This window comes from Rhinolophus sinicus, linkage group LG09, assembly GCF_036562045.2.
Source record: "Rhinolophus sinicus isolate RSC01 linkage group LG09, ASM3656204v1, whole genome shotgun sequence".
NCBI classification, from domain to species: domain Eukaryota; kingdom Metazoa; phylum Chordata; class Mammalia; order Chiroptera; family Rhinolophidae; genus Rhinolophus; species Rhinolophus sinicus.
The window spans coordinates 66414388-66427910 of record NC_133758.1 but is presented as its reverse complement, the minus strand read 5'-3'; the positions used below and the strand labels follow the sequence as shown (position 1 = coordinate 66427910).

Below are 13523 nucleotides of genomic sequence, written 5' to 3'. Positions count from 1 at the left end.
ACAAAGTAGAATCTAACTGGGGCTAAGGTCTAAGGTTAACACATATATAAAGTTAAATGCAGATATAATGTGAGTCCACTATAATATTGCATTGATAGCTAATTATAGAAATAATTATATTATTTTAAAAGTATCTTTGAACAAGATGGTATAGTGTCTTTTTAAATTCTGTTTGATTCTCAAGGCGAAAACTCCGGCACTATTTGTCTCTTGATTGCAATTCAAAGTACAGACATGATAATTTTGCAGAAAAAAAAAACATAGATCGAAAGACACAGGACCCAGAATAACTAAAACAATTCTGAAAAATCACTCTACTTGCTATTAAGGCTTATTGTATAGCAACAGTAAAGAAGAGCGTGTTCTATTGGTAGAGGGATATATACCCATTGAACAATGGAACAGAATAGAGAATCCAGAAATAGATTCATACAAATATGCCCAACTGATTTTTGAGGTGCAAAGGCAAATTCTTTGGAGGAAGGAGAGCCTTTTCAAAAAAGAGTGCTGGAGCAATTGGATATCCACATGCAAAACAACAACAAAAAATGAGCTGTAACCAAAACATCACGCCTTATTGCAAATTTTAACACAAAATGGATAATGGCTTTAAATGTAAAATATAAAACTATAAATCTATAAAACTCCTACAGCATATAGGAGAAAAACTCTGGGACTTAGGGTCAGGCAAATAATTTTTAGAATTGACAAGAACATGATCCATAAAAAGAAAAATTGGTAAATTGGACCTCATCAAAATTTAAAACTTTGTGAAGAGGCAAAAATGCAAGATACAGACTGGGAGAATATAACTGCAAATCACATATCTGACAAAGCATTGGACCTGAAATATGTAAAATGCTCTCAAAATTCAACATTAAAAAGCCAATCCAAGTAGAAAATTGCAAACAGCATGAATAGACATTTCACTGAGAAGATACACAGATGGCAAATAAGCACCTGAAAAGATGTTCAACATCCTTAGTCATTAGGGAAACGTAAATCAAAACCGCAATCAGATAGCACTACATACCTATCAGAATGGCTATTATAAAAAAAAATAGCAATAACACTAGATGCTGGAGAGGATGTGGAGAAACTGGACCACTCATCTTCTGCTGGTGGGAATATAAAATGGTACAGCCACTCTCAGGAAAAGTATGTTAATTTCTTATAAAACTAAGCATGTGCTTATTGTACAATCCAGCAATTGCACTCTTGGATCTTTATCCCAGATAAATTAAAATTTATGTTCACACAAAAACCTGTATACAAATGTCCAGAGCATCTTTATTTATAATAGCTCCAAACTGGGAACAACCCAGGTGTCCTTCGATGGGTGAATGGTTAAACAAAGCGTGGTGCATCCATACCATGGACCAGAACTTGGCAGGAAAAAGGAGTGAATCAGTGAAACACGCGACAATGTAGGCCAATCTCAACAGGTGCTATGCTGCATAATTCTGTTTCTTGAATGATGATATTATAGAGATGGAGAACAGATTGTCAGAGGTTAGGGATGGAGGGACGGAGGGAGGTGGTTGTGGATATAAGGGGGTAGGACTGGATATTCTTGAAGTGATGGAACTGTTCTCTGTGTTAACTGTGCTGATGGTCATGTGAATAAAATTGCATACAATTAACACACACATACACACACAGATAAGTGCACGTAAAACTGGTGAGATCTGAATGAGATGAATGGACTGTATCACTGTCAATTTCTTAGTTGTGATATATGCAAGATGTTACCATCAGGGGAAAGTGGGTGAAAGGCATATGGGATTTCTCTGTATTATTTCTTACAACTGCATGAGAACGTGCAATTTTCTCAAAATGCAAAGTAAGAAAACCCCAAACAATCCTCTTTCTCTCAAAATCACCACATCAGGCTCTAGATGGTGAATCAAGTAAACCCCACACTCTAAACTAATATACACATGACCAGTTCCAGCTGCTCTTACATACTTTTCCCTTGAAACATAAAAATTTATGCCAAGACCCGATTTCAACAGACAGGAGTGAGAGAATTAGCCTAAAATGAAAAATAATTACTGGACTACGAACTAAGCTTGGTTTCTCCTCTGTTTTCTCAATTGTAAAACTATAAAGAAAGAATTTTTTTATGGACTTGTTTGTATCTAATGGATTTCTTTCCTTTAACTTGTCCTCCAAAGATGTGGGCTTTTGAAAAATAATATTCTTTTCTTATGTATACATTTCCCACATGAACTATCCTTTTAATCTGGTCATTTTGTGGATTATTACAGGGCAGTAATCATAGATAGATAATAGTTCTACAGCTAAGAATATGATACATAATGTCTCGTTCCCCACATTGATTACAAATATCAGTTTGAACAGGGAATGTTTTCTTTTTTTTTTTAATTAAAGTTTATTGGGGTGACAAATGTTAGTAGTTACATATTTTCAGGTGCATAATTCTGTATTACATCATCTATAAATCACATTGTGTGTTCACCACTCAGAGTCAGTTCTCCTTCCATCACCATATATTTGATCCCCTTTACCCTCACCTCCCACCCCACCCCCCTACCCTCTGGTAACCACTAAACTACTGTTGAACAGGGAATTTTCTATCTTCAATCTCATTTTAAAGATTCTTATTCTAAAACAAAGGCACACCAGTTCTTTTTCTTTCTTTGAGATAAATATGTGAAGAAAGCTCCATCATACACTTTTCATTTCATTGTATAATAAATGGTCCTAGGTTGGTTAACATGGATTTTTTCTTTTATTCACCCAACAATCCAAATACAGATCTCCTTTTATTTCTTAGAATTGGCATCTAGGACAAATAACTGATCAGAAATTTGGGCTCCTAAAACACTTAATAAAATGGGTATAGAAGGAAAATACCTTAACATAATAAAGGCCATATATGACAAGCCCTCTGCTAATCTCATAATTAATGGAGAAAAACTGAAGCCCTTTGCTCTACATTCAGGAACACGACAGGGATGTCCCCTATCACCTCTGCTTTTCAACATAGTGTTGGAAGTCCTTGCCAGAGCAATCAGGCAAGAGAAAGAAATAAAAGGCATCCAAATTGGGAATGAAGAAGTTAAATTATCACTCTTTGCAGATGACATGATGCTATATATAGAAAACCCTAAAGACTCCACCAAAAAGCTATTAGAAACAATCAATGAATACAGTAAAGTTGCTGGCTACAAAAAAAACGCACAAAAGTCCATTGCCTTCCTATATACTAACAATGAAAAAGAAATACAAAAAACAATTCCTTTTGCAATTGCAGCAAAAAGAATAAAATACCTAGGAATAAACTTAACCAAGGATGTGAAGGACCTATATGCTGAAAACTATAAGACATTTTTGAAAGAAATTGAAGAAGACACAAAGAAATGGAAAGACATTCCGTGCTCATGGATTGGAAGAATCAACATAGTTAAAATGGCCATATTACCCAAAGCAATATACAGATTCAATGCAATCCCCATCAAAATCCCAATGGCATATTTTAAAGAAATAGAACAAAAAATCATCAGATTTGTTTGGAACCACAAAAGACCCCGAATAGCCAAAGCAATCTTAAGGAAAAAGAACAATAATGGAGGTATCACACTTCCTGACTTTGGCTTGTACTACAGGGCTACAATAATCAAAACAGCATGGTATTGGCAGAAAAACAGACACATAGACCAATGGAATAGAATTGAGAACCCAGAAATAAAACCACATAAATATGGACAGATAATTTTTGACAAAGAAGCTAAAAACATACAATGGAGCAAAGACAGCCTCTTCAATAAATGGTGCTGGGAGAATTGGATAGCCACGTGCAAAAGAATGAAACTGGACTGCTATTTGTCACCATGTACCAAAGTTAATTGAAAATGGATCAAAGACTTAAGCATAAGACCTGACACAATAAACTGCATAGAAGAAAACATAGGTACTAAACTTATGGACCTTGGGTTCAAAGAGCATTTTATGAACTTGACTCCAAAGGCAATGGAAGTAAAAGCTAAAATAAACGAATGGGACTATATGAAACTTAAAAGCTTCTGCACAGCAAAAGAAACCATTGACAAAATAAAGAGGCCACCAACTGAATGGGAGAAGATTTTTGCAAACAGTGCCTCCGATAAGGGGCTAGTATCCAGAATATACAAGGAACTCATGCAACTCAACAACAAAAAAACAAACAACCCAATTGAAAAATGGGCAGAGGACTTGAAGAGACATTTCTCCAAAGAGGACATACAAATGGCAAATAGACATATGAAAAATGCTCAACATCACTAATCATCAGAGAAATGCAAATCAAAACCACAATGAGATATCACCTCACCCCAGTCAGAATGGCTATCATCAACAAGACAAATAGTAACAAATGTTGGAGAGGCTGTGGAGAAAAAGGAACCCTCATACACTGTTGGTGGGAATGCAGACTGGTGCAGCCGTTATGGAAGGCAGTGTGGAGGTTCCTCAAAAATTACGAATAGAATTGCCATATGACCCAGCAATCCTCTCCTGGGTATCTACCCAAAAATCTGAAAACATTTAGAGATAAAGACACGTGTGCTCCAATGTTCATTGCAGCTTTGTTTACGTGGCCAAGACATGGAAACAACCAAAATGTCCTTCGATAGATGAATGGATAAAGAAGTTGTGGTATATATACACAATGGAATACTATTCGCAGTAAGAAAAGATGATATAGGAACATTTGTGACAACATGGATGGATCTTGAGAGAGTAATGCTGAGCGAAATAAGTCAGACAGAAAAGCAGAGAACCATGTGATTTCACTGATATGTGGTATATAAACCAAAAACAACAAAAGAACAAGACAAACAAATGAGAAACAGAAACTCATAGACACAGATAATAGTTTAGTGGTTGCCAGAGGGTAAGGGGGGTGGGGGGTGGGGGGTGGGAGATGAGGGTAAGGGGGATCGAATATATGGTGATGGAAGGAGAACTGACTCTGGGTGATGAACACACAATGGGATTTATAGATGATGTAATACAGAATTGTACACCTGGAATCTATGTAATCTTACTAACAATTGTCACCCCAATAAATTTAAAAAAAAAAAAAAGGAAATTTGGGCTCCAATAGACAGAGGCTTTTTGAAACAAGTTCAGGTGTAAAATCTCTGCTAATTCTATGTGGATTAACTGAGATTTCCCTTCCAGGGATTATTCTTTTAGACAAGTTCCATCCTGAATTCTTTTGTTGGATTGTTGCCTTAGAGATTTAACTTGTTTTTATAACCTGACTTGGCCAAACTTGTTTTGATCAGATATGTACCTTTCAGCAAATAAAGTATTCTAGGACTTAGGGAAATTGAGCTACTATTATTCTTGTAATATTCTAAGTGAACTTCTGGTCTAAAATACTTGGCAAAAAGTGGCTAGAAACATAAGTAGTTAAGGCCTCATGCCTCAACATAGACAGACTCAGGAATATCCTTCCGGGGTTAAATATTTCAGCTGCCAGATTATATTAGCAATAGGTTGGAACTGATTCAGAGAATAAAGATGTTTATGTCTTTAGAAAATCAATGTAGTCTTCAAAACTGACATACAACTTGAAGATAGGATCTTATTAAGAATGAATGTAGGAGATCTGGTCTTTTAAAGAAAACGCATAGCAAATGTAAAGTGAAGGATCATTTTGTAGAAATACTCATTATTATATAATCTCTCAGTAATTTTGTATATTGTTATAATTTTCTTAAACATGTAAGATGTTTTCATATACTTTAGAGTGTGCTTCAGAGTTTTAGAGGCTGTAAACCCATACATACATTTATGTACTCACACATTATTTATTATGGGTAAGAAAATGTGCAAAGAATGAACATTAGATGAAGTTTGCAATTTGCATCCCCAAAACCTGGGGCCAATGCACATTTTATGATTCTTTCTCTTTGTTTTCCTTAGTCAGAATGCAAGACAAAATGTTTAAATAGGTTCCAGTATTTATACAAATGCCTATGATCAAACTACAGACCAGTAAATGCCCAAGCTGATGACATGGGGTTAACCCAGCTGGTAAATCGACCATAGGTAACCTTAGAGATTTGGGTTACATTAGGGTATCTTGGGTTTAGAAATCCAGGAGTTTTTGCAGTTCTGAAGCTAATTTAGTTCTGAAGAGCTCTCCTCCAAAAAGAGAGTTCTTCTGATTGAGGAGGACTCTCTGAGCAACTGTGGAGTGGTTTAGAATTTTGGCAAGGTGTAAACAAGTTATCCTCTGTCCAGGCTGGGGAGAAGGTGCAGTGACCCTCAGGGGTTGCTTCTGATTTTGAATACTGGTTTAGTCTCAAAGAGAATGGCCAAGGCAGATGTAGCTTAAACAGCTCTTCTTTGACTATCCAGATCTAAAGCTCATAATCCTCAGGGAGCGATACAATGAAAGAGTCTCTGCTGACACCGGCTTGTGACTCACCTCTCTGAGGCAGTGAATTTTCAACAGAGGACAAATGAGCATTTCCCATCTAGAGCTGTTCTTTCCTTCATTACCAGCAAATCTAACTGGGAAATCGCCTCAGCTTTTAAAAACCGGCAAAATTAAAAGAAGAGATTCTGAAAGTTGGCGGCCACAAAAAATTCAGCATGAATCTTTGAACAGAAGATTCTAAGCAATTTAGTTAGTACTTAGTAACCAAAAGCAGGTCTGTTATAGTCAGGATCAAAGAGAGTACTTATTGGATACATCTTCTCTATGACTAATGTAAATTATTCTCAGCTTATTAAAAGACAGCAGAGGTGTGGAGAATTTGGCCTTTTAGCTCAGAGCTGCAGCTGACTTAGAAGAGGGAGTTTTGCCTGTAAATCGTTCATGAGACCTCATCACTGGGACAAGAGCAACATTCAAAGCAGAGCCAGTTTTAAAAATTAAAATGCATTATATTTGTAAATTAAGACTCTAACAGTATTTTACTTTCTTTAGTATCTTACTTTCCTTACTTATATGCTGATGCTAATATTCCATTAAAGAGTGACAGAAATAGTTATGTGTTGATGCTAAACTGATGAGCGAGATTTTTTAGTTGCTTGACACAATTAGACAACAGAAGAGCTGTGCAAATATATAGTAGCTGTGTAGAAAACAAGAGGTGAATGTGTTATTAAAATTATTTCTACTAAATGCTTGAGAACAAGTCAATACAAACAGAAAATGGATTTTGACAACTAATACTCACCAAGGTGCAAAACAAAGGTCAGTTGAAATTGCATTCTTTTGTCAGAAAATGATTAAGTTGAATTCTGCTAGGTTAAAAAAAGGTAAAATTAGTTGCTGATAAACTCAATAATTGCCATCAATTTTCAATGATTTGAAAATTTGTCTGGTTCTTACCTTTTAAGAATACAAAATCCGTATAATGCCCAATTCCTTAAACAATAAGAGTGCATACAAATTTTACATATGTTTGTTTTCTATTTTGAAATCATAGACTATAATCATTTGTAGGAAATATAATAGGAAACACATATAATTTCCTTTGCCTATTTTTATTTTAACCTATTTTTGCCCATCTCATTATTTAGAAAATATTTAAATTATACAATTAGTATGTACTCATTATTGAAAAAAATAGAAAAATCAGACAGGCAAAAAAAAGGAATTATTATCCATAGTACCATCACCTAGAGAAAGGTGGTTAATATCTTGCTGTAAGTTCTTCCATACTTTTTTCCTTGCATGTAAATATTTTCCAAAAATATTTATGCTTCTTTCAATCAATGTATCTTAGACATCTTTCTGTATCAATAAATATATTTTTACATTAGCAATTTTCAACCTAGTGAGGAACATCAAAATCACTTGGGGGCTTCCACAAACCAAACCTGTGACCACTTTTTAGATTTGGCTATGCCCCTCTGGACAAAGTGCCTCCCCAGGTCACTATTGTGGGAGCCCCGATATAGATGGGAGTATACATGTATTAACACCTCAGTGGGCTGGGAGGAGAGAAGGTAAAATGCTCTTCTCCATAAGTGTTTTACATTACTGGATAGTATTGCTCTGAAGGTAGCAACCAGAATTTATTTAACAAATCCCCTATTGGTTGATGTGTCCTTTGTTTCTAGTATTTTCCTGTTATAAATATTTTTGCTAAACCTTTGTTCATGTCCTTAATTATTCCCCAGGATTTATTAAATGGAGTGGAAATAATGAATCAAAGTGTGTGTGTGTGTGTGTGTGTGTGTGTGTGTGTGTGTGTGAAGCTTTTGACGTTACTGTCAAACTGCCATTTGGAAAGTTTGTCTCAATTTACAGTCTCACCAACAGCCTAAGGGAACAGCTGCTGACCTGAGCCCTTACCAACAGTGAGTAGTAAGAATTTTTAAAGCTTTGTCAATTTAAAAAGCAAAAATTATACCTCATCATTATTTTAATGTATTTATTTGAATAGTAGTGAGTGTAAAAATATTTGCCATGTATTTGCAGGTGAGAATTACATTTGACATTCTGGACTTCAAGGCTTTCCCTAGTGACTCTTTGCTGATCCTACTAACCCCACATCCTTGCCCCTCGAATCTCATAGCCCCGGCACTCCAGCACTGGGACCCACTTCCTCTTGCTGAACCCTCTCCTCCTGCCGTTTCCTTTGCCTTCAGTTCCACCCTCCAAAACCCAAATGCCTGCCTCCTTATGAAGTCTTTTGAGAAGTGTTTTGAAATGCCTGATTTCAGGCAAATTTCCCATTCTGCGATCCAAGCTTTATACAGCCTAAGGTCATTTTGGCCCTCCGTTCTTGTAAGAAAATGGCTGAGAAGCAGCCCTTCCTGAAGCATCTCCATCTGAAAATGAGCTATATCTCATATAAACCCTGCAGTTTTGGACCCGTAACCTTCTACAAGACCTTGTGAAGACCTACAGGAGATCCAGGATGCTGGAGAAGATCCGCTCTGTGTGGGCCACCTGACCCTGAGCACGTTTTCCAGGTGGTGAATTCTTGTTGCCTTTTCCCTGGTCAGAGCACTTGGCTTCGGTCAGTTACCAGCTACACTTTTGATAACATGAAGTCCCCAATCCTGATGTCCTGGATTCAGAACTCCTGCCTGCAGGTTTCATTCCTTCCTTTTGAAAGTTGAAGAATACTTTATGGAATGTACATGGGAGATTTTAAAACTATCAGTGCTCAGGCCCAACCCAGACCAAACCAGAGCCACTGGGTGTGGGACCCAGGTGTCGATGTGTTTAAGCTGCTCCCCAAAAGATTCCACATATACCTGCTCTTCTGGATGCCAATCTAAGAGAAGGACATAACCCAATGGTTCCCAAACTTTGCTGCCCAGGTAACATTCATACCAATTACATCAGAATATCTGGAGGTGGGGTCCTGGCATCAGTATAAAGATTCCAGGTGATGCCAATACAAGGTCTGACAATTAAGTTCGCGAACTTGTTGCAACGATGTTAGTAACCTTTTTTGGTATCAGAGGGATTATTCATTATGAATTTGTACCAACTGGACACCCAGTTAACCAAGTATACTATTTGGAAGTGCTGAAAAGACTCTGTGGAAAAGTCAGACGACCTGATCTTTTCTCCAACAATTCACGGCTCTTCCATCACGACAATGCACCAGCTCACAGGGCACTGTCTGTGAGGGAGTTTTTAGCCAGTAAACAAATAACTGTATTGGAACATCCTCCCTACTCACCTGATCTGGCCCCCAATGATTTCTTTCTTTACCCGAAGATAAAGGAAATATTGAAAGGAAGACATTTTTATGCCATTCAGGACATCAAGGGTAATACGACGACACCTCTGAAGGCCATTCCAGAAAAAGAGTTCCAAATTTGCTTTGATGGGTAGACAGGCACTGACTCCAGTGCATAGCTTCCCAAGGGGAGTACTTCCAAGGTGACTGTAGTGATATTCAGCAATGAGGTATGTAGCACTTTTTCTAGGATGAGTTCCCGAACTTAATTGTCAGACCTCAGATGTAGCAAAGTTTGGGATCCACAGGCATTACCATGGACCAACGTGCTTAGGCCAGAAACTTGAGGGTCACCTTTGATTTCTCCTCCTTTCACCCTTCAAATCTGGATTTGATTTTCTCTCCTTAAACAGTGGTTCTCAAACTGTGGCCCATGGATTTAGTAAGGTGACCAGTTCATCCTGGTTTGCCTGGGACTTTTCTGGTTTTGGCACTGAAAGTCCCCAGGCCGTGGAAATCCCCCCAGACTGACCAGCAGTATCAGTGTCACGTGGGATCTCGTTAGAAACACAGATTAAGGAGCTCTAGCCCAGAACCTACTAATTCAGAAACTCCAGGGATACTCTGCTTTTACAAGCCCTCCAAGTGAGTCTGATGTACGCATGCTCAAGTGTAATAAACCACTGTCCTAAGCAACTCGCAGGTCCTCACTGAAAATCACAGCTGCTGCTGCTTCTGGGATGGCAACTAGCACTACATGAGAACCTACTCAGTGGCAGGAGCTCTCTGAGCTGACTGTGTGGTCTGGGGGTCCTCCAGTTAGACACCGCAGGCCCAGGCTGTGGTGCTGTGGTGTTGGGGTGCTCAGAGCGGGGGACAGGTCTGTTCCTGTGTGAATGTGCGTGCTCTTCTTAGAGCCTGTGCAGTGAAGGGTTGCTTTTTCTAGCCCCTCAGTATCCAAGAATGATTTCCCCATTGGAATAGACGCTTTTATATTGTTCATAAGCTTCTAGTGAGAAAACAGAAAAAAAGAGAGTTTTCTTTCTTTCATATAAGAAGTCTCTCCTGTGAAACTTCTCATCTCTCTGGGTGGGGGTATTCTTATCTCCACAGCTCTTATTACCTCTTTTAAGACATCAATACTTTTTATTTTTTGGTGACAGCTTTACTAAAACAATTCACACACCATAAAATTCACCTTTAATGTAGATTTTAATATATTCACAGAGCTGTGTAACCATCCCCACTGTCTAACTCTAGAACACTTTGTCACCCAAACAGGAAGTCCCATACCCTTTGGCACTTACCGGCCATCTGCCTCATCCCACAGCCCCTGGCAACTACTAATCTACTTTCTCTCTCTGTGGATTCGCCTATTCTGGATACTTCATAGAAACAAAATCATACAATATGTGGTCCTTGTGACTGGCTTCTTTCAATTAGCCTATTTTCAAGGTTTATCCTTGTAGCAGGTATTGGTCCTGTGTTCCTTTCTATTGCTGAATAATATTCCACTATATGTATATACCACACACTGTATCCGTTCGTCAGTTTGTAGATATTTGTTTTGTTTCTACTTTTTGGCTATTGAATAATGCTGCTATGGATATTTATCTACACGTTTTTGTATGGGTATATTTTTTTCATTTCTCTTGGGAAATACAGAGGAGTAGAAACATTCTGCTTTAAAAAAAAATTATGACCTTTTCTACACCTTCCTAATATTGGGTTGGTGCAAAAGTAATTGCGATTTTTGCAACTATTTTTAACCTTTTAAACTGCAATTACTTTTGTACCAACCTAATAGATTGTAAGCACTTGAAAGCAAACATTCATCTTTTTGTCCCTGGAAGTACTTAGAAAAATATCCAAAGCATTTGTTGACTTGAATTCATTGTAGTTTGCATTTCTCACGTTAAAATACATCAGTTTCTAACCCTGACACTAAGCGCATGCATAGTGTTCTGGCTTGATTTTTATTTACTGGCGGCTCCACTAACCTCCCTTCATCTGTCCCCACCTGAAGGCCTGGGCTGTGCCCGGGAGGCGCCCCTCCCTGTTGGGGCTGCTTTAGCCTTTTTTTTCAGATCCCTGTATCAACTGCCAATCCCGGGTATTCCCTGGGGCTGACCTTTCTCCTGCCTCTTCCCCCACAGCCATATTCTGTGATTTCTACCTCTAGACTTTCCCCCCATTTCATATATATATTTTTTGCTTTCCAGAGCCTCAGTGTGAAACTGGGGCTGTCTTCAAATCTGAAATCTTAAATATTGTAATCGGAAGCACTTGGGAGGTAAAGAGGACTACAGATAGAATCAATCATCAATAGTCCTCTTTTTTTTTAAATATTGTAGCCGGAAGACATTCTAAAGGTGTCATTCATTCCCAGTCCTTGTCTCTATTAGAGCTGATCTGAGAACTGTGCTTTGTGAATGAATCCTGAATCACATCCTGTGAAGGATTTATCGCTTTCAGGACAGAAGCTCAGGCCTGTGGCCCAAAGCATTCACAACATGGGGTTCTGAGAGGCCCAGTGGGAAGATGGGTGAAAAGGGCTGGGGTCCCTTTTCGCCACCCAAGTAATGGGAGTAGCCCCAAAGGAATGCCAATAGTGGGGTTTAAATTCATTTAACCTAACTACGTCCAAAAAATCCCTGATGCACAGTGAATGTAGAGGTGAGTTAATTCTGGTTAATTCAGGCTGCTACAAATACTTTCTCCGAAATGATCCAATAAACTGTGTTAAAGGGACTTAAATCATCCCTGATTTTGTTACTTCTCTATGTCACATTGCAAGTGGTCTCTGGACTTCCTGTTATGAATTGATTCCTTACATCTCCCCTCACTCACTTCTACCTCCTGAAATATAATTTCCTTCCTTCTCAGTGAAGATGAGTTATGGCTAATCCTTGTAATTATGCTGCAAATGCTTAGGCTCCTATTAGCTTTTGTGTTTCTCAGAAAAGTGTTGTGCAGTGGTCTCAACAGGTTGGCTTGCCCGGCAGGAAACGTTTGGCAACGTCTGCAGACATTTTCGGCTGTCACACTAGGGGAGGGGGATGCTACTGACATCTAGTGGTTAGAGCCCAGGGATGCTGCTAAATGAGTATCCTACAGTGCACAGGACAGCCCCCACCCCCATAACAATTATCCAGCCCAAATATCACTAGTGCTGAGCATGAGAAACCCTGCCGGTGGCTTCAGTACCCATAGCTCGGGCCTTGTCACCTCACCTTCATTTCCATAAGTTGGTCAGTTCTAGTCTTACCCTGTGTTTTCTGTTTCCCATTTCAGCTGATTTAAGCCCCAAATTAGATGAGTGTTATAGTAAGTCTGGCAACTTTTAGAAGTTCTGTTATCTGAAATCAACTACACAGGCATTATAAAGCCCAGCTACACACACACAGCACAGTTTCAGGCATTGTGGTAATCTCATCCATACCTTCCTTCATCAAGCTGTCCGTTTAATTAGGGCCCCTTTTCTGGTTGGTTTACCTGAGCTGACATTTGCAAAGCCTCACAGGGGCTACATGAAATTCTTTTCTTGCTAAATTCATTGGCAAGTTTAAGTGATATATTTAAAAGTAATTGGGATGAATAAATATACTATTACCCCTTCTTTGGATGAAGAGCATATAAATGTATTCACAAAGGGGCTGGATACATTTTGGTCATTGTTTTACGAATGATGCTAGATCTTAAAGTGTATGAATAAATAGTTGCAATTAAATTGTTGCAATTAAATTAAAATATTGCAATAAACAGTAAAATATATGACACTGACAATAACTTTCTGGTATCGCTAATTGATTTTAATTCACTGACTGTTCACTAACATCACCTCATCTGCCC

The 13523-nt window shown here is 38.3% G+C and overlaps 1 protein-coding gene across 1 annotated transcript in view; it reads right to left on the bottom strand.

Annotated features, from left to right (window-relative positions):
• Positions 1–13523, bottom strand: part of LOC109454569 (laminin subunit beta-4) — an 83050-nt gene that overhangs the window by 50839 nt on the left and 18688 nt on the right. Inside the window, exon 3 of the mRNA XM_074340576.1 lies at positions 7203–7266. Coding sequence (XP_074196677.1) covers positions 7203–7236 — 34 coding nt within the window. The 5' untranslated portion in view covers positions 7237–7266. The remainder of the gene's footprint in view (positions 1–7202; positions 7267–13523) is intronic.